At 41.5% G+C, this 21346-nt stretch overlaps 1 protein-coding gene across 2 annotated transcripts in view; it reads left to right on the forward strand.

Moving 5' to 3' along the window:
- The first annotated feature begins 7595 nt into the window (after positions 1 to 7595).
- The window catches only part of wwp1 (WW domain containing E3 ubiquitin protein ligase 1), a 44519-nt gene continuing 30768 nt past the window's right edge, over positions 7596 to 21346 (forward strand). The window contains exons 1-5 of one of the 2 annotated variants that reach the window (XM_079576093.1): positions 7596 to 7746; positions 13956 to 14010; positions 15896 to 15985; positions 16073 to 16211; positions 20282 to 20406. In XM_079576093.1, the coding sequence (XP_079432219.1) occupies positions 15916 to 15985; positions 16073 to 16211; positions 20282 to 20406 (334 nt within the window). In that variant the 5' untranslated portion in view covers positions 7596 to 7746; positions 13956 to 14010; positions 15896 to 15915. Of the gene's footprint in view, positions 7747 to 7942; positions 8083 to 13955; positions 14011 to 15895; positions 15986 to 16072; positions 16212 to 20281; positions 20407 to 21346 lie in introns of those variants that run through there. The other variant, XM_079576094.1, reaches the window with a different exon arrangement.

A 21346-nucleotide genomic window follows, 5' to 3' on the forward strand; every position in this document is an offset into this window, starting at 1 on the left:
GAGGATCATCGACCTTTAGGGGCCGGATATGTAGGAGCCAGAAAAGGACTTGTTAGTAAATTTAAGAAGATATTTGAGTTGCGGACTACTTGCCTCCATCTAGTGGGCACTTTGAATATGGCGCTTTGAAGATGGGGACCCATAAAGGGCAAAGGTTGTCTGCAGGAGGTGTGGCTGCAGCAGGAAGGCACAGTCTTCGACCTCCACTATTGCCCTGCTGCCTTACTTAATCTTTGTTTCATCAAGCCAATCCCAATTATTACAGAAGTGCTTGAATTTGTATATGCACATCTTTCATTTCTGTGATAAATTCTGTTTAAGGTCCTTTTATGTCGACCTGTTTTGTTATTTTATGTGGAGCGTCAGTTTTGCCAGTCACCACAGACCAAGGATAACAAGGTTGAAAAACTGACACCACAAGAGTTTCGCAGGTGATCCTCAGGTGAAGGAGGGAATCAGAGAAGGAGGACAAAGATGAAGATGAAAAGGAGCGAGAGGAGGCGGAGTGGAGGGAGCTGCGCAGGAGGAAGAGGAAGGAGGAGGTGGAGGAGCTGGCCAGTGCGGGACACCACGCTCTGACACAGGGACAAACCCAGGAGGCGGTGCACCGTTTCAGAGAAGAAATTATAAAAGGCAGCCAGGTTTCCTCCAGGTGCTCTGGTTTCTCCGAACTCCAAAAACATGCTGGTCAGGTTGGCTCATGCATCCAACAGAACAACAACGCCCAAGAGGTGACTTCCTGTTTCGATCCAGCACACCAAAATAAAAGCACCATCTTATTCATTAGTTCAACTTTCTTTCTGCCAAACTATTAACAGACAAAACACTTAAAATATGTGTATTTAATTATATACTTGCTGAACTAATCAACGAGACGAGCTGTGTGCTTTTATTTTGGCGTGCTGGATCGAAACAGGAAGTCACTTGTTGTTATGATTTGAAGTTATGCACAGAGTCAATTCTAAGAAAGATTTTGCTCCAGATCAGTTTTTGCAGTAACTAGATTCACAAACCGAATCCCGCAGGTGCACACGGTCATTGTGTCCTTAGGCAAGACACTTCACCTCCCCTACCTCCAGTGTCTACGTTCACTGGTGTATGAATGAGTGTGAATGGGTGAGTCGCTCCTTGATGTAAAGTGCTTTGAGTGCCTAAAGCAGGTAGAAAGGCCCTATATAATGTATTGTTTCCACTTTTGAACGCCTTTAAGTAATAGTAATCTAATAGACAGTAATATGACATTGCTTCATATGCACTGAGACACAATACATTAAACCTTGCGACAATGTTTGTTTCATGTGGTTATAGGTCCAGCCATTACAGACCTATTAACCCTAAACCAAGGCGGAAATTCAGCATTTAGTCTACAACGCTGTGACGTCCTGTGAGTCTGTCTGAGAACGGGTTTAAACGTATCCATTCATTTATTGTTGGTGTGAAGAAAACACAAACAGCCACTTTTACAGGTGTGTGTTCGGGCTAAACTGACTTGAGAAATGAGATGTTTATTACATTGTTCCCTCATAAAAATCAAACCTGGAGTTTTGGCTCGTTGGTGCATGTTTGAGTAATCCCGCACATTCAGTCTCCTTCTCCAGAGCCTCACAGTCCCTAAAAACATTTACGATAATGAATTCTGAATCTGGGTCTTTCCTGGTTAAATAAAGAGCAAATTCCTCCTTTGTGTTCATGAAGTTCGTACGCCTTTGAATATTACATGAATGTTGCCCATGCAAATACATCGTTTTTAGGTATAAAACGTGAATAAGCTGCCTGGATATTTTTGAAGGCAGGCTGGGAATGTTTAATATGTTTTCATAATTTCAAACCTGCGATATCTTTGTGTGTAAAATCATACTGATACATGTATTTCTGCAATGAATCCTCGCATCTTCTAGTATTTTCTGTTTTTTATCACTCATTTGGTTGAGCTTTTGACCCAGTCTGTTTCCCTCCCCCGTCCACATCCATATTTGAACACACGTGAGTTTTATGTGGCTCAAAAAAAAAAAAAGTTTTTATCTCGTTGGCTCGTTCTTCAAAACTCCCCCCCTGCTTTTGCACACCATTACCCATGTCTTTTATTATGGCCCTTCTTTCAATCCCATAAATTTGAGGAACATTTTTTATGATATGCCCTTCATTGCTATCGTCTTTGGTAATGTTGCATCAATTTTGATAATGGTGGAAGATGCTTCTAGAGGGACACTGGTGGTGGTGGGGGGAGGTTGTGTCAAAAATAATGGCGGCGCGTAAACAAGCAGCTTCCCTGTCACTCGGCACAGCAGCGTTTTTGCCTTTTTCTGTGTTCCATGTTGTTTCTCAAGATGCTTTTGTGCATCTTTGTCGTGTTTTTGTAAGGCCAAGCAATTTTTTTACATGACAGAAACAGCTTTTTAAAAAGTACAAACAGCTGATGATCTAAAGGTCTTTGAGCAGCATGTGAGACCTACAAATCTACGGAGACACTGAAGAGACACCAATGCCCCATCCGAAAGCAATAAATTGGTAAGAGGTCTAACACCAAACCGGATGTGTGTCCGCCATGATAAGTAGCCTCCGAATTGGGCTTGTCTGTTGGGAAGGAGTTAGGAAAAGGAGCCTGTATGTTAACTATCATAGCCACTTTAGCATAGGGACCTCTGGTGCTAACTAACCGGTGATTAGGAGCTACAGCATGTGCCATCCCATAAGCCACCGCGCCGCCAATCCCCCACTCTCGAGTTGTTCATGCGCAACACAGTTTCATTTCATTTCATTTTCATTTTATTTATTTATTTCATTCAAAAGTGATGTTCACAATCACAATAAAACCGCCAAGCCAACACAGTATGAATGAAACGGAGCAGAGGAGAAGAACAAGTCTTATAATATCTGCCCCTTTTGTTACTTCACACTTTACACTTCACATTGTTGTGGTATGTCTACATACATATATTTACAGTCTTATGTATATACATATGTATTACAGTTACAACAGCGCAGTCACATGTCACTTTTTATCATCGTCTGTTTTCTGTGTGGCTTCATACCATTATTGTGGTTCATTTTTGTGTCATTAAAGGGACTATACAGAGTTTAAAAATGTTAAAATGAAGTATTTTCCTCCCCCTACATGTTCCAGTAATGTCCGAATGTGTAAAATGAGCCCAGACCTGTTCACCACAACTGCCTCTAAAATCCTGCACTGTCACTCAAAAAGTTTTACTTCGGGTCCTAATTGCCGTCATGCTCGAGCGTAATATAGAAGCTGCAGATACACATGTGACCTGAGGTGGCAGTAGTGAGTAAGACCCTTTAAAGTCAGTGGCTGCAGTATATTTCGTAGTACAATATGGGTGAATCTTTATGAGACAGCTGTTGAGATAAATAACACTAAAGGGAAATGATGGATCATTTGGATTTTTCATTGGATACTTAATACAGCAGGTGGCGGCTTTTGTTTGGCCTGCAGTCCGCCAATAACCTTAAAGAAGAAGATCTAAAGAAACAGCTGTTCGTGATGTCACTTCCCCTGTGTTTTCCGCCCTGGGTAAGGATGGTCGAATTGGGAATATGCTGCTGAAGCTCTAGTTCCCCAACTGCATAGAGATCTAACAGTTGACCCCAAGAAAGATTAAGGATTAGAAACTAGGATTAGGACATAGAGGCAATAATTTGATCGTTTCGGACGCAGCCTAAGAGCCTCCCACACCTGCAGCACAGTGGAGGCGTCACAAGAGGCGATACAGGAAACAAAAAACGGACAAACAAGAAGGTATCTGGACTCTAAGCTAAGCCACACAAGCGTGTTGATGGTGGGAAGGACCCCAGTCTTTTATCTTGGAACTTGGATTTTACATGTTCTCCCCACACTGCAAAAAGTAATTAACTAGATCAGGATAAACATCTCAATTTGAGCACAATAATCCAAATTTTAGCTGTTAAGAAGTTGTTGGGCATTTGTCTTAGATTATTTCACTTGTTCTGAGATGTTTCTGACTCGTTTCAATAGATTTCGTCCTTATTTCAGGTCATTTTCTTTGCCAATGGGGTAAGAAAATTGGTCTTATCTCATTGGCAATTTTACTTTCTTATTTCAAGCGAGATTTACCCTAGAACTGGTCTGAAATGTCCTCAAACAAGCAAAGTAAACTTCGTCCGATCAGAAAAAGTGTCTAAATGAGTGAAAACCGCTCAAAACAAGATACATTTCCTCAATTCAAGTCATTTAAGCCAATGCTTGATATTCACTTTTCTGCGAAGGTTTCCCCAACCTCCAGAAACATGCTGGTCAGGCCGGCCCACTCAGGACCTACACAATGTCTGATCTACGCAATGTTGGTATAATGACAATGAAGCTCTTCTTCTTCTTCTCAGATAAAAGGTTCTTGACATTATCTTTGTGTGCCTGGACTTTCGTGAAGCACATCGAGCTGACCTTGTGCCGGAAAGGTGTCAACTTTGTTTTCTTTTTCCATTTTCCTCAACCTTTTGATCGTAATGAAATTTCACGGGGTCAGACATCGTAAACCTGTTCCAGCATAGGCCAGTCGTTGGCTCGGGTCAACCCCTGCACATTGACAGAAAAACATCATAAATGGAACACACGTCTCTGCCACGATGATATGTATCAAAGTGAACCGAGGACATGGGCCTGTTTCATGAGGGCAGGCTACGGTGGACGGCAGGAAACTTCCCAGGAGCCAACATAATTTCCTTTGATCTCCTTTTTAACGGAAGAAAGGTGTCAGAACAAACCATGTGCTGCTGCTAGCGGTTAAATGCTTCAAGCTACGACCGAGCAGACATGATAACTACCCCCCTCAACGTCACGCCATGTATTAAACCGTAGACATATCTGTGAGGGGTTTTCGGGACCACCCAGAGGATCAATGAATGATTCTTTTTTTTATTTTGGTTTTCACTTCAACGCAAAGCTACGGTTTCAACGGAGTAAATTACAACCATAAAAGGAACAGGCAGAAGCATTTGGGTCAGCGACGTCCCAAGCGTCTAAATATTTGCACACAGATGAGTATGGTTCCAATCACAGTATGCGCATACAATATTACGGACACTACGCATGTTCAAGGCAGAAGAAGTCTGCTCATGGTTTGCCTGTTTTTGATACGCTCTTGTTAATTGTCCCATTGTGAATTTGCATTGAATTTGACATATCAAAATGTGTGAATGTTGTTTCTATACCATAAAAGTCCCTGTGAGAATCTGTTAAATCCTATCGTATGGCGTCAGCGTATAATAGTGACACAAATGGGGAAAACTCTCCCTCCGATGTCAGACTTCCATATGTTGTGAATTTGCAGCAGTTTAAAGGGATGTATTTGCCTTTGCTCCTTTCTTCTCACTTTCTGTTTTCATTCAATTACCGCCCAAACGTCCCTCTCTCATTCGAATGGCCCTCTCTCATGCCACGGGTCGCCGAGGAGAACAAAACACAGATGGAAGAGGTGATTTGGAATATTGAACTTGGCAAAAATGCTTTCACACAAGAATTTCCACGGTTGATGAAGCAGTAATCGTCCTTCCTTAATATAACAAAAACGGCATATTTTCGCGGAGCGTTGTGGTGATTGGGTCTAATGAGAGTGGCACAGAGACAAGAGGAAGAGCTCAACGTGGAGCACTGGCTGTCCAAAAGAAAATTCAATAGAAAAACTAAAGGTCACACGCTCTAATACTGCATTTTGTTGGACAGCGAATAGCTTTGATTACAGCACATTCGCGGTGGCATTGTTTCAATAAGCTTAAAGCAATGTCATGAGTGATCCAGTGTTGCATTAATATTTAACTAAGATCTTGTATTGATGATGGGACAGTGTGACCACTACACAAAGCCTTCTCCAGCACATCCCAAAGATTGTCAATGAGACTAAGTTCTAGACTCTGTGGAAATGATAAGGGATAAGGGACAGGTTGTGTAATGCGTTGGATCGATGTCCGTACTGAGTTTGGACACAGAGAGTGAATAATCCATTTATGGATGAAGGTTACAGCCGGCCATAAAGGAGATTTTTGAAGGAGCAAAGTTAAGAAGAGGTTAGAGAGAAATATTGAGGCAGAGGATTCTCTTTGGCAACATTCTGAGAAAACATAAGACCTCTAAGACCTCTTAGCTTTGAAGTTTCGCTGCATTTTCTCTTTATGAGAAGTACGCCAATTTCTATTTCACCACTGCTCCAAGAGTATTTACGATACAATAAGTCGCTCGTAAATATCTCTTCAGCTTTGGCTTGATGTCTTCATAAAAACACCACATGGTGGAGGAATCTGACCTTTCCGAAAAGCATCCTAATCCTGAAATGCAACAAACTGCAGTAATGGGGTAATTTGGGACCTGTGGGCTCTCAGTGTATGAACAGATGGTAAAGACTGGGTTTCCCGACCTGTAGCCGTGGGCCTTAGCAGTTCCCAAAACCTTTACACTAAAGGAAGGAATCATAAAGGAATCACCAGAAACTATAGTCAGTATCATAATGATCATAGTCATGTCTAAAGCCGTGCTGATCAGGCAACATCACATTTGGTCTAATTATTATGAGCAAAACTGCTTAATTTTACGAGAAGCTCAAGAGGTATTAAAATGTGAAACTATTGCCAATAAGGTTATGTTTCTTTATGTCAGAGACCACAAAATACTTAATAATGAGGCTGTGATGAGTAAATACACTCAAAATGCTCCAAGTGTTTTAAAGAAATGTATCCAAAAAAAAAGAAAAAGTATGAGAACTCTTCATCTTCTTAGTCCATCCATTTTCTTCTGCTTTATCCGGGGCCGGGTCGCGGAGGCAGCAGTCTCAGCAGGGACGCCCAGACTTACCGATCCACGCACACCTCCTCCAGATGTTCTTTATCAAAAGCCTACATTTTAAAATGTTTTCACACAAACACTGTCAATAGTATATTCGTTGTCTAACTTGTTGAAGCTGCTCAAAAATAAATAAATAAATAAATATGGTCTCGTTAAAATAATTACATTACTCTGTTCAGAAATTCCTTTAGTCCTGAACCCAATTTAACCTTATATATAGAAATGTATTCAAGGTTTGCTTAAAGTGTCATTTTGTTTGTTTATGCTTATCCCCATCACAGTGGTTCCCAAAGTGGGGTCCAGGGTCCCATGGGGGGACTCAGAAGCATTGCAGGGGGCTCCAAAAGCTTTACAAAACAAACACATTGAAAAAAAATACTTGCTTAAAGGAAGTGTAAATTTCTTTGCTAATTATACTACTTTAAACCAGTATTTAGCCACAATGATGTTTTATTTGCTCTTTATGTCATTTTACCTGTAAAACAATAACAAATACCTCAGAATAGAGTAATGTATTAATATTGGGCCCCCCGCGACGTCCCAGATTTTGGGATCGGTTGCCCAATCCTGTTTTAGGCAACTTTTAAAAAAAAAAATTATTGAATGATGCTGCTGATTATTTTATGCCATAATATCACCATCCGTTAAGGTGGGAAAATCTGAGCAGAAGAAGTTTAATTTTTATTCTGCACATTTTCCTTCTTTCTTTTTGAAGCTTAAACGTGTGATTCCAGGATTTATTTCTCCAAACTGTGATGAGAGTTTCATTACTCAGCGACTGCGTCCGGGGTGGCGCGCCTGTCGCCTGTATAGCTGCTGTTCTCAGCCATGGTCAGGGAACCGCAGCTCTGACCGGGGCCTGTGCGAATGGACATTTCACCGATAACCTTTGGGAATATCAGGGCATTTAATGTGAAGACGGACCTGCACGTCTGGTAAGCTAAAACACTCATTACATACTGTAGATGTGGTAGCAGTAAATATATTCTGTGTATTGAACCCAAACTAGCTAGTTTTAGCTTCCCGAAGGCCAAGCTCTACCGCTGCCCGATTTGTTCCAAAACACGTTCTGCGCATGCGTGCGGCTGTCCCTACGGCAACTGCGAAGGACAAATAGCAGCATATTTCAGTTTATCGCCAATCTCTCGTGTTTACATCTGCCATAACTACTCTATTTGATCACCAATTTTGCCTGTATTAGTTTGTAAAATATATGTTTACATTATGCAAGCCAAAAGAAGATGGAACACAAAGGAAATAACAGATCTGAGGTCAGTATGTGTGTTAAATAACGGATTTTAAGCATAACTTTGAGAAACGTCTGTGTTATAGCATTGTTTTAACTGGTTCATAAACAACGATGGTTGCTTCTTGGGCACGTGCATTTATTTGTCACTTACAATGTCAAATTATTGTCATTATATCACGTTTTTGAGCAGCAACACGCCCGGTACAGAAAGGGTAGTAACGCAAATTTGGTCGTGGTAGTTGTTAGCAAGCCGGCTAGCTGTCAGCATTTTGATAATAGCTACCCAACTTTGTAATGTACCTCTGTAAAACCAGCAATGTCTAAACTCCCAGCCAAGAATGAAGTAGCAATTTTTTAATCACGGGCATAAATCAACACAATGAACATATCTATAGATGTGTTTTCCCAGCGCCAAAAGAGCTATTAAAGCAAAAAAACAAGAAGCTTCTTTGGCTAAGTGGCTAGCTTCATGCTAACTAGCCGCAGAGCCAAGAAGATAGCCATCGCTGCAGATCAGTGCCATTGGGGTACATGCCCCTAATCCGGACAGCATTATCTGACAGCTATTGTCCTCGTGTGACATAAAAGAGGCAAGCAAAACATCCAGTTTGTGAAGTTTATTGGGCGTTTTTGAGGTAACGGAGCCGAGTTTCACGTTTTTTATCTGGGTAATTTAGCCTTGCTTCGAACACCTCCACTTCAGTTTATCTACATTATCTTTCTCTGTTCTTGGTTTTGACTTATATTAAATAGCAATGGTGTGTCTTAGAGCAGTTGTGACGAAATGGGTAAATGTGGTAATTTGTTTAAAACATGCAGTAGCCTTCAACAGGGTAGGCACAAACAAAGTTAGGATGATGGGACCCTTGGGGCTTTTCTCTGGGATGTCTGCTTTTTGTCTTACTGAGATAAAAAGGCTCTTGTTATAGAGAAATCAAGTGGCTCTTGAGCGCTGCAGCATGAAATATGTAACAGGGTTGGAGCTGAGCACTTTCTCAGTTGAAATCGACACAGATCTCAAGCAGCATTTTATGGATAATGAGGGTAATCTTTGTTATGTTGCATTTGTGGTGTATTTCCTGTCTGTTAGTACCACCAACTGTTCAGTGTGTTAAGGTCTGAAATAATCAAGTGTGAAATCTTGTGAGAGGAACAGGCCACCGTGTTTCCATTCTGAGATATGTTCTTACCTGAGCTTAGACGAGTTGATACGTACCTGTCTGATCGTTGTGCCCGTGGAAGAGTGTGGTCGCTTCTAACTTCACCCCGTTTGGAGCTATAGGAATGTAATGGGAGAGGCGAAATGCTAACAACATCTTTGGCCTTTTTGCGTGACTGAGGGCACACAGTTCTTCCATACTGTGATGTGTTCTTACCTGAGCTTAGACGAGTTGATACGTACCTGTCTGGTCTTTGTGCCCGTGGAAGAGCGTGGTCGCTTCCAACGTCACCCTCGTTTGGAGCTATAGGAATATACAGGGAGAGGCCAAATGCTAACAATATCTTTGGTCGTTTTGCGTGACTGAGGGTACGCACAAAGACCAGACAGGTGCATATCAACTCGTCTAAGCTCAGGTAAGAACATATCTCGGTATGTAAAAACTGTGGCCTGTTCCTTTTAAGGTTGATTGTATGGGACCTTTGCCATTTGGAAAGTGGTTTTACATTAGAGGGATTACCAGTGGATTAAACAAACAACAAAACAGGAAGGATCCGGGACAACACACAGGCCGAAACCAGAGCTAAAAAGGACGAAATGTGAAATGGCTACGAATGTGTAAATAATGGATCCAACTTCAGTACAACTTACACCTACATTTCTGCACACTTTATTACTTTATGAGTGATGAATTTGGGGAACATGGCGGTCTCGCTTTACTTCACACCACAGTAATAACATGACAATAGACTGAACACAATGATGTAGAAAAAGCATAGTAACCAGGGAATAATCAATTTTGCAGCCCTGTTTTCATATTATTAGCAAGAAAATAAAGCATTTTCTCTTTATTTTATTTTTTTTTTACACTAGGAAAGGGTGTATGTCCTGTTTCCATGAGTAATTACGACGAAGTGTACGCTTAGTTACCATGCAGTTTCCATTTGATTACAGCGCTATTCCTGTGCCGCGCTGTAGAGTGCTATAACCATAACACAAGCGCCCGCGTCATTGCCTCTGTTTACACAGCAGATGCCTTCTAGCCCATTGTCATATCACAGTTAATCTAATCCTAACATAATGATCTGTCGAGTCTCTCCTTTTCGAGTAGGACACTTTGTTTCTCCCGCTCAGCTCCGACGCACACTGTAATGACATCTGGGCAAAGGACAAAATATTCTTAGGGAAACCTTAGCCCTACTCCCTTGTCTACTTCATCATCTTTTCACCAGCGGCCAACAGTGATATCTTTACACATGCAGGTGCTCAGTCTGGACGGATGCTCCCAGCCTTTTAAACCCACCAGAGGATTTCAGATTAATGTCCACAGACAAGTTATCGTCCAGGACTTTTTATTACCGCGTGGAGGGCTCATTATGCGCCCTATTATGGAAAGGAAATCTGATTTGTTGCCAGCTGTGTTAAACAAGATCACTGGCCTGGACAAACCAAGCTCTGGGGCTGTTAAGGTCAGACCCCGTGATCGACCCTCTCCGATGGTAAATCATTATATCGCACAATGACACTTCCTACGACTCTTTTGAACGTTGCCAGACTTGCGCTAAGCAGCTGCGTAAAAATCCGCGTCGTTGTTGTGACTGTCATGCACCGCGAGTTTCCATGGAGTTTGACCGGTTTGTGGAGTGACATCATGAAGGAGCACTACCATAAAGTAATAAATATAAGTTGGCTGAGGGTAGATGGATGGATTGTCAGATTAATGGGCTAACAGTGAGTTTCTAAAATTGATTGTGATCCATATGATCCATTCGTCAAATTAGATTGACCTGATTTATGATTTTTAAATAAAGTATTGAGAGCTATTTGTGTGCACCTGGCTGTTTCCCTCTGGATGAGTATGGTGGTTTGCCTCGTACAAGGCCTTACTGCTTTTCAAACTTCACAATGAGCTTCTAATAACCTCAGTTCATATCTTTCTTGCAGTCTTCAAATTACGACAACAGAATTAAAGCAGTCAGTGTTTTTTTAATGGTAGCAATCAGCAAATATCAAATGCTGCAAATATGTCTCGGGTGGTTATATCGTGCAACAAAGCAATGCAGTCTCCACGGAGTTGTCATAAAACCAAAAAAATGTCTGAAGTGCATGTGTTTAGCAGCTCATGTTTCCGTCGTCTGTAAGATCTTATTTCTCCTGCTCATGTTTGAAATGTGCACTGAGAACTGGATCTTGCAAATCTAATTGCAATCACATGGCTTTAGAAATAATGTTGATTAGGTTTTTGTTTCCTAGATTAAGCCAAACCCTAACCCAAATCTTGCTTCAAAATAACCCCCTGAACTTGCAGTTTCAAACCAGACTGTAGGACACGGTTTATCAAGGGCTGAGAAAAAAATCATCAGGATTATTTTCCCCATATCGATCTCGATTTTCGATTCAATTTTATTTTTAATACATCTCGCTGATTTCATATAATTTGATGCATCTTTTATTCAAACCTCAGACCTTCCATTGTCTCGTCCAAACTACAAAACTAGGGACTGTTTGTGCCGAAGAAATGACTGTAAACCTGTCGATTTATAAAGTCCTATGATGATTATTGAGATTGACCAAATAGAGATTGCGATTTCGATTACTCGCCCGGCCCGAGGTTGAGCCAATAATCTTTCAACGATTTGGCGGCCGATTATATAGAGTTTATATGTTATTGGACTCATAAGGTGATACTTTTCACGATTCTCAGGCCCGTTGGTCTCTGTTAAGGGGCTTCTGAACCACTCTTTGTCTGACATACATCAATCTCACTCTATTTTCAGAAAACACACATATTAAACATTGTTTTCTGCAGTTTTCTCTAAAATGTTGGAGGACCTATTGTTTTGTGTTTTCCATCAACTTTTGTATTGATTGTTTTTCATCCCCTTGAGGTCTCTTGTCACAGTTTATTTTATTGACCTTTATTTAACCAAGATTGTCCCACTGAGATTAAGAATCTCTTTTTCAGGGGAGTCCAGAGGGGAATCTATTGTAAATGTTTTTAGTGGTAGGGGAAACCTACGCAGACACTGGGAGAACATGCAAACTCAGAAAGGCCCTGTCTTCCCCCGTCTGGGAATCGAACCCCGGACCTTCTAGCTGTGAGGTGTGAGCGCTAACCGCTGCGCCACCGTGCTGCCCTTATATGCATTTTCCTATGACGGTAGTTCAGATGGTAAATCTTATGACTGAAAGGCTGACGGTTCGAATCCCTGCTCCGACAGGTTCCACAGTCATTCATTCTATCCCCTAGTGCTGTTACAGACACAGCTGCCCTGGGGTAGACCGACAGGAGCGAGGCTGAACTGTGCCATCGGCTCCTCAGACTGCCACCAACCACTCACTCATGCACCACATTCCACCTCACCATATACACGAGGTGACCCGAGGACACATGAAGGCGTGCACCTGTAAGAGCAGGGACGCCTTTCTGTCATAAGAGGATCTGCTTTACCATCTGAGCAAAAGGGCTTCAACAAGGCTTCAAACAGGTGCTCAAGTTGATGCATTATTACATTGTTAGCTCAATTTATTACATTTGTGAAGGATTTTCACCTTGTCAGGCTAATAACTTCCTACATTATCAGACGCCGAAAAAGTTATTACGTTATCGGTTCCTACACAGCCTCTTATCTTATGCACTCTCCCACTTAAAGGCTCTCTTCATCTTCTTCCTCTTCTTCTAGTTCTTCTTTTTCTTGTTCTTCTTTATAATTGTGGTTTAAGCCGCTCAGGGCTGACTCATCTCTATAAGACTCTGATGTAGATTGACTCTCTCTCAACTTTCTTGGTCTTTGTTAGAAATGCATAAGAAAAAAAGTTAAATGGGCACTTTATCATACGCTCAATATTTGTGCCCGCAGTAATACTAAGAAAAAAATGAGTAAAGTGTGGTCAATTTGGATACCATTCTGAAATATTAGTTCAATCACTGAATCATTGTTGAGCCATAAGAACCAACGTAACAATCTATCAATGAAAAGTTAAAGTCCAGGTGATTGCGTGACAAGACAGTGCCTTGGTAGAGGTCTATGGGACAAGTGAATTGTTTTCAGTTTTGTGCACATTATTTGACTTGTATTTTAATCCATAGTCTTTATCCAAACCTTGACTTTTGCTTTTATCTTGCATTGGCAGCACAAAAGAAAGGTGCCGGTTTGCCACAAACATGACTTTATCAATCATGTGACAACAGCACAGTGATGGTAAAGTGTAGCTTATACGTTTATCTTGTAAGATAATTGCGATGACTTGTTTTGCTGCACATCCTCCTTACTTCTGTCGCTGTGCTTTCTAGGATAATCCCGTTCATTCATCCATCATTTGGTCCCTGTCTTTGAAGCGACATTTTGAATTTAAAGCTGTCCAATAAACGCTACTTTGTGAAAGAGGGTTAACCCCATCAAAGTAATGATTGTGTCCCCTGGAAGCCTTGTGTGTCTGTGGGAAACGCCTTATATGGAGCTGCCCTGATAATATTTTTGAAGTTCTCATCGGTTCTGAAGCCTCCTGCACTTGACCTTCTGAGATACTGCCCCGAAAGCCGGAGGTTCTGTTCCTTATTTGCTCCCAAAGCCTTGTCGCGGAGCTGAGGGATCCGCACATCCCACATGGTTTTGCGCTTCTAATCCCAACAGCTGAAAGATACGACTTGAGCGAGACAGCGCCTCAAATACTTACCCGCGTTTCAATCATCGTGGTTAATTCTTCCCTTTTCCTCCCTCTTCTGTTTGTTGCAGAGGAGCCATGGGACACAGAGTCGGCTGAAGCAGGAAGTCTAGCAGAGCACCAACTGTGAGTACCATCCGTCACCGTTATCGCACCAACACAAATTAATAACCGACTTAAAACAATTAGCAACAGCTATCAGATTAAAGTGCAATAAATCTGGCTTAATCCCCCTTCAGTGAGTTTCCCTCTTTAATTTATGGAAGTTCAAACGCGGTTCATGGACCTTCACGCTTGATTAACAGTGGAAGCCGGGGATGATAAAGTGATGTAGGTTTTGTTGCTATAACCAAAAGAAATACGGCTCTCACTCCCTCCTTCTGCGGCATGTGCTTCTTATCAGATGCCAGTATTTCATTCCCTTAGACGGTTAGCACCAGGCGGGCGTGCTGACGTTTGGCAATGTGGTAAAAAAAATCTGCTTTTAGTGTAAAAATATGGTATAATGCGATTTGGAGATCAGTATCAGAAGGGTTGACATTCACCACTTGTAAGTTGGGTTTTGCTCGCACAGATCTGACACATATTTTCAGAAACTGCAAGGTCGTAGCTTTTTAAATGAGTCATTACACTGGCCAATAAAAAAACTTGAAAACGTGACAAAAAAAGCGATGGATACGTGACAAAAACTCAAAAAGCATCTAATATACAACAAAGATTTGAAAGAAATGCAACAGAAATTTGATGAAAACTTGCCGGAAAAGCAACAGTAAAAAAAGCAACAAAAACACGTCCAAAAAAAAAAAGTAGCAAAGAAAGCGACAAAATGGCAAAAAAGCAATGAAAACACAACAAAAAAGCGAAACACAAAAACAGAACACAAAAACATTAAAAACATGACAACATTTTTAAAGCAAAGCTAATTAACTTGTGCCCCTAGAAGCCATAAGCGCCACTGCAGGTGTTGTAGAATGATACGTTTTTTTATTCCTTAACTGTCCGTGAGAGTAAATACTACGCTGACAGAAAAGACAAAGGGACAGAGGGATATTGTACATCCAATTACACAATGGACATATTATTTCACTCAAACTTGGCTGTAAATACTGTTTAAGTGGCGCTAGCCCGCAGTTAGCTTTGCCCGCTAGCCTGTTAGCTTCTTCTTGCGATTCCATTAGTGTGTATTGGGGCCTCCGTGTCGTAGCAGGAAAATCTGGTAAGTGTGGTTTTCTGGCCACCAGGGGGAGATGAAAGACCCCCCCAATCATCCCATTAACAAGTGTATTACCCCCAGAGGGACGACGGAAAGGGAGGGAAGGTAAAAAAGTTACTTAGTTCTGCTTTAAAGAAATTAATCAAAATTGCCGGAAAAGCAACAAAAACATGACAAAAAAGCAATGACAAAATAAAGGGAGGAAATGGCAACACAAAGCAAAAAACATGAAAACGCGATCCATTTTTTGTAGGTCTTCGCTTTCAAATGAGGCCTTGCACTGGCCTATAGGCTGTTAGCTCTCCAGTCTCTTAGATTTGGCTAACGCCGAACTGGAGACAACGTGCTCGGTTAAGGTGGGGTCAAGGGGTTGTGTAACATGTCATTTGTAAACATAAAAATATCCTCTGTCTCTGGAATAAAACCTGTTAAACCTGTACTAATAGACCTGCACTTGTGTCAGTGTTTCAAACCTCCACTGTCAATTTTATTTTTGATTTAAAAGATAAGATGCAATTGGATTAGTTGAACAAAAATCTAATAATCCCAGTGGTTCTCAAGCTTTTTCCTTTTATTTTTTAATGCATGCTCAATATTGCAGCAGAGCAGACTGAGGAGCGCATTTCTTCGAGTTTGTTTAGTTTACGCTGCACATGTTTTGTATTTAGGAATCGGAGAACCAGACTTTATTCAGTCTTTATTATTCGGTTGGCTCAGCGCAGAGGCGAGCAGCTGTTTCTCGGGTTTCTCTTTGATTCCCGTTGATTTTGACGTTACTGTCATGCGGTGCGTCTTTAGGGTTTCCTCCTGTGGATGACATGGCCACGGCGTCATCGAGAGCAGAGTCCAGCCACAACCTCAGAGGGACCTCGCAGCTCCATGCCATCGGTACGAGAAACCACACGCCGAAGATCTGTTTATGTCCAAGGTGATCCACACAGACATTCATGTTTTATTTGCTCTTTGCGTTGCCAGTTTCCTGTGCCAAAATCAAGAGGAAGAAGAGCCTGTTTGGGGCGGCCATTTACGTGGAGGCGACGGCGGACGGAGAGTCGAAACGAACAGCCAAGTCCCACAGCTCGTCCAGCCCCAAGTGGGAGGAGAGGCTCACGCTGTAAGTCAGAGCTGCTCCGCATTTGACCCATTCCTTCTTCAAAGCGATCTGTCGGGAGCAGCGGGTGCTCTGGGACTTTTCACTTGATCTGTATCCCAGCTCCACCCCAGTGGGTTGTTAGGGGAATCCTGATGACTCAGAAAAATAAACACCCAGACACCCTGAAAACAATTTGGAAATCTGTAATAAATTTAATTGCCTAACATGAAAACCTTTGGTACCTAACTCCACGCAGTTAGTGTAGTTTCACAAAAACAATGTTTCAATTTGCTCTGATATGTTAAAAAAAAAGGTGCCATAATAACATTTATATGGGAGTAAAAAACGTATTGGAGGAAATTTACGAAATTCCTTTTGGTCGTTCCAATCAAAAAAGTCAATGAAGCCCTTGTCATATTTTTCACGGTGTTGCCATAGCGATGACCAGAGCACTTCATTTGCTCATTTTGCAGAATTTTACCAAATGACAAGGGCAAATTGAAACATTGTTTTTCTCATTGCTTATACCAGTGGTTCCCAAACCTTTTTGGCAGGAACCCCAAAAACTGACACATAAACAATTCGGGGACCCCCGTTGTAATAAGTTAATGCCTCTGACACTACTTTAGGGAAGAAAAACTTTTACAAATCAAGTTAAAGGGGCTAGATGCAAGTTAGCCATTTTGTACTCCCTACTGCCACCTCAGGTCACGTCTGTAACTGCACTTTCTATATCAAGTTTGTGCGTGACGGCAATTCGGACCCAAAGTAAAACTTTTTGAGTGACAGTGCAGGATTTTAGAGGCAGTTGTGGTGAACATGTCTTATTCTACACATTAGGACATGGCTGGAACATGTAGGGGGAGGAAAATACTTACTTTTAACATTTTTAAACTCTGTATAGTCCCTTTAATAAGTATTTAACTGTTTACTTTGATAATGATATGCTGTTTTACACTCAAAAATATGTTAAAACATTAGCATTTTTCTTTTTATTTCATTTATTTCTTTTTATTTCATGTCGAAGTCGTTTTGGGTTGTGGGCTGAAATTCGGCTTGCGGGCTGCATATATATTATAAAGGACTGTCGCCTAATAAATAACAATGGCTTGGACTTATTGTGCTTCATCAGCCCGTGTCACATGTTTCTCAAAGTGCTACATAAAGTTATTAATCATTCCCTCCACACTCGATGCCCTGGGGCAGACTGACCGTTGACCACATGGCTTTAATATGTTGTTTATATCCTGAGCTCTGATTATGTCATTGCCCTCTGGTGGACACGTGTGGAATTCTTTCCTTTTTCAAATTTAAGCTGCCCCCTAGTGGCTGGAGTGAGCAAGCTGGTTATTTCTTTAAACATTCATAACTCCACAGAAATGAGCTAGAGACTTGCTTTTTTTTGACATACTCACACATTCTTGCGGTCTTGTGCCATAAGGTTTCCTAAAATATATAGCATCCATCCATCCATCCATCCATCCATCCATCCATCCATCCATCCATCCATCCATCCATCCATCCATCCATCCATCCATCCATCCATCCATCCATCCATCCATCCATCCATCCATCCATCCATCCATCCATCCATCCATCCATCCATCCATCCATCCATCCATCCATCCATCCATCCATCTTCTTCCACTTGACCGTTGCCGGGGTTGTGGGGGCAGCCCTTATGGCTCCTCCTGCAGGTGGTGGGTCCACAGAAGGACGGCCCCATGATTCTAACCAGGCCTGTTGGTCTCTCATAAGGGGCTTCTGAACCGCTCTTTGTCTGACCCGTCACCTAGGACCTGTTTGCCCTGGGAGACCCTACCAGGGGCACGAAGCCGCCGACAACAGAGCTCCCAGGAGCATTCGGGTGCTCAAACCTCTCCACCATGTTAAGGTGGCGGCTCCAGGAGGAATATATATAGTTTTCATACTTTTCATAATAGACCAAACTCACCCTTTGTGATTTTATTATGAAATGACAGGAAATTCCATTCATGTGCCAATGGCTGACACAAAGTAATGTAAAATCTACTGCATTTCCCTGATGTTTTATTCGTCTAAGAATCACAGAAAGCTTGAACGATTCCCTTGAGCCCCTCAGGCGGATCATCTGATTTCCTTTTCACAGTAAATACTCACTTGGGCAAAGTTCGCCTCGTCTTCATAAATGCAGCCTGTTTGTTTACAGCCTGTCTGTTGTATCTGATTAGCTCTGAACACATGCCAGACGCTAATTGGCTAATTGTTAATCAACATGGAGAAGATGGATGATTTTGGGCCTGCTTGTGCGTCACGGCGCCGTCTCGAGCCACTGTTGAGAGACTGATGATAATGTCACCGGGACGTGTTGACCTCTGCAGTTCTTGGGCCGAGGTTTACACCGGTGTTTTTGGCATAGGCATAAAAAGGAGAAGCGGCGTTGGATCCTAATGTGTGCAGACAGTTATTAAGTTATCAAGGAGTCCATTAGCCTGCTCAATGTATTTTTCCGATAGCCGTTAGCATTAGCCACCATGTTTTCAGCTGTTGTCAACCCATTTAGTCCACAAGTGGCCACTAAACATCATGTAATATATAGAGTTTGGGAAAATCCACTGTTACCATGGAGATCAGCCATTTTCCATAAACTAACATTAGCTAAAAACAGTGTAACAAGTGGAGAAAAAAAGCCGTGGAACAACTCCGTTAGCTGCTGAGTCACTACTGGTAAATCCATCTAACTCACTGTGTCTAAAGTGTTTTAATGTGAACAATAACTCGAGTATTTTAGCTTTTAAAGTCTCGATATGACATCACAATCCTGAACTCGAACAATCCAGATGTTTAGGTCAAAGCCTGGTTAGAAATCATTCATGACAGTGAAGTTCCTGCTTTTTGTGGGGTGAGATACACATCCAGTGGCCATTAAACATGATATTATATACATTGGTGATAAAGAAAAGAAATACCAGTAAACGGACCAAACACCAAACCTCTCCATATGTTTGTCCTGCGCTTGGTTTCCCTATTCACTTGTATGGGGATAGAACGTTCAATTTAAAGGATCTGTATCGTGCTATTTTAGCCATTCCAAAGTAAAGTATAGGCATTCATATGATTTGTACCTCTAACCACTATGGAGCACACATTTCTTTGATAAATATAAGTATTTTCTAGAGGTATTTTTTAAATCCGCAAGACACAGCGATTCGATTCAGTTAACTCCGCCCCCTCTCTCCACACAAGCTAACACGCGTTTTGATTGACTCACCTCTCTGGTCCATCGCTGTTTACGTTATGGGACTTGCGTTGGTTATAAAAGTTAATCCACTTTGATTCTGGCGAAGGTTCACCAAGCATTCATCAAAGACAGTCACAGAAAAACACTATTTTGGCTGAGAGTCGCCGAATCCCGGAAAGAAATTCCAACTTCTGGCGAGTGTCCTCTTCTTTAGGAAGGTTGAATAAAATCCTTTCCTCTTGTAGCCAAACTCGCTTTTCTCTGACATTATCGTTAGGTAAGAAAAAAGAACAGGTGTCCAGAGTAGGTTAGAAAGAGCTCCTTCTTCACAACTTCCAGAGTAAACATGGCATCTGTTCAGACGCTCAGGGGATGCATTTGGATTCAGGAGGATTGCTTAGAACTGCGTGAATGAAGCCAAAAAACACTCTGGGGGTGTTTTTCATAAGGAAATAGCTTAACAACATGGTTAAAAGCTCCAAAAAGTCGATTTTGCACATTATAGCCCCTTTAAATCAGGTCCGGGTTACAAGCTCAGATAACTAAAGGCATTTCTATGATTTCTATTTTTTGGGCTGATGTTCATTTTGTTTTTTACCATGTTTTAATGATGGCAATATGATGTGAATGTTGATATTTTTACTCTATTCATGATCTTATGTGCAGCGTTGACAAAGAGAAAAGTGAAGCACAAACATCAACCCGTCATGCGCTTCCTCTTTTTATATAGAAATCCCCACATAAACATCTAGAGAATGCACACCACACATCGTCGCTTGGATTCTCCTCTGGGGGGGGAAAGAGAAGGAGCTGAGAGGACTTTGGTGCACATTTCTAAATGGTTAACATGATTATTTTTGACGTTCCACAGGAATGTAACTCCGCACTCGCAGGTGGACTTTAAAGTATGGAGCCACAACACGCTGAAGGCCGACGCTCTTCTGGGCAAAGCCTCGGTCGACCTGATGCAGGCGCTCGAGCAACACGACAGAAAATGTACGTACTGCAAATAAATCAAGTTTCTAATGTACAGAAATGTCTGTAAAGCAGGGAACATCATCACCATCATCACCTCCATTTTTTTATTTTAGCAGCTGGGGTTTTCTTTTTTAGTCTCATAATCAACTTTTTATTTAGTTTTAGTCTAATTTCAGCTGGTTTGCCTTTCCCTGAGCTCAGGCCTGGCTCGCGGACAGACTCAACAAATCTGTTTTGATCCTGACTTCACGCTCTACTGGTGTTGTTTGTGCTACAAATCTTATGTTGTTTCACACTCCGTCTGAGTCACAGTCTATGGTTTCTTACGAGCGTGAGATTAATAATTGTAGAAAAACGTCTGCTGTCTGTAAACTTTGTATCTCGTTAAAAAGTGGTAAAATGCCCTGTTGTTCATCCCCAGTTTAAGTTATTCTCTGTGACCTATAAACCAGAATTACCCATGTGCTTTTGCGTCATAAAATAAGATCAGTCATTTCATTTTAATTTACTCCAGACTAGCCTTTGGGGTTCAATTCATGCTTTTGTTTGTTTCCTTTTCTGTCATTATGAAGCTATTTTTGAGTGTTACTCATTTGTTGCTGTTATGAGTCTTCACTGAGTTTGGATATTGATGGGAAAGAAGCATAAAATTGGCTTCGAGCTCCACCAAACAAGAATCATGGTTTATCTTAACGCTGCGCAGTTTTATGCCCAATCTATATCTCTCATATTAAAGTTTAAAAGGCCAACAAATTGTGCTTTGTATTCCCACAGTAGCGTGGCCACCTTTACAGTCTGCCCCGGCTTTGAATTTTAATCTGTAAACCTGTGAGTTTATTCACTCTTTGTGGATTGTAAAAACAGGGTTTCCGCAGGGCATTAAAAGCATTTCATGTTATTAAAGCAGTACTGAGTAACTTGTTTACCTTAATAAATCCTTTTCGTAGTCCCTCTGGGG

The sequence above is a fragment of the Gobius niger genome, assembly GCF_951799975.1.
Source record: "Gobius niger genome assembly, chromosome: 18".
NCBI lineage: Eukaryota > Metazoa > Chordata > Actinopteri > Gobiiformes > Gobiidae > Gobius > Gobius niger.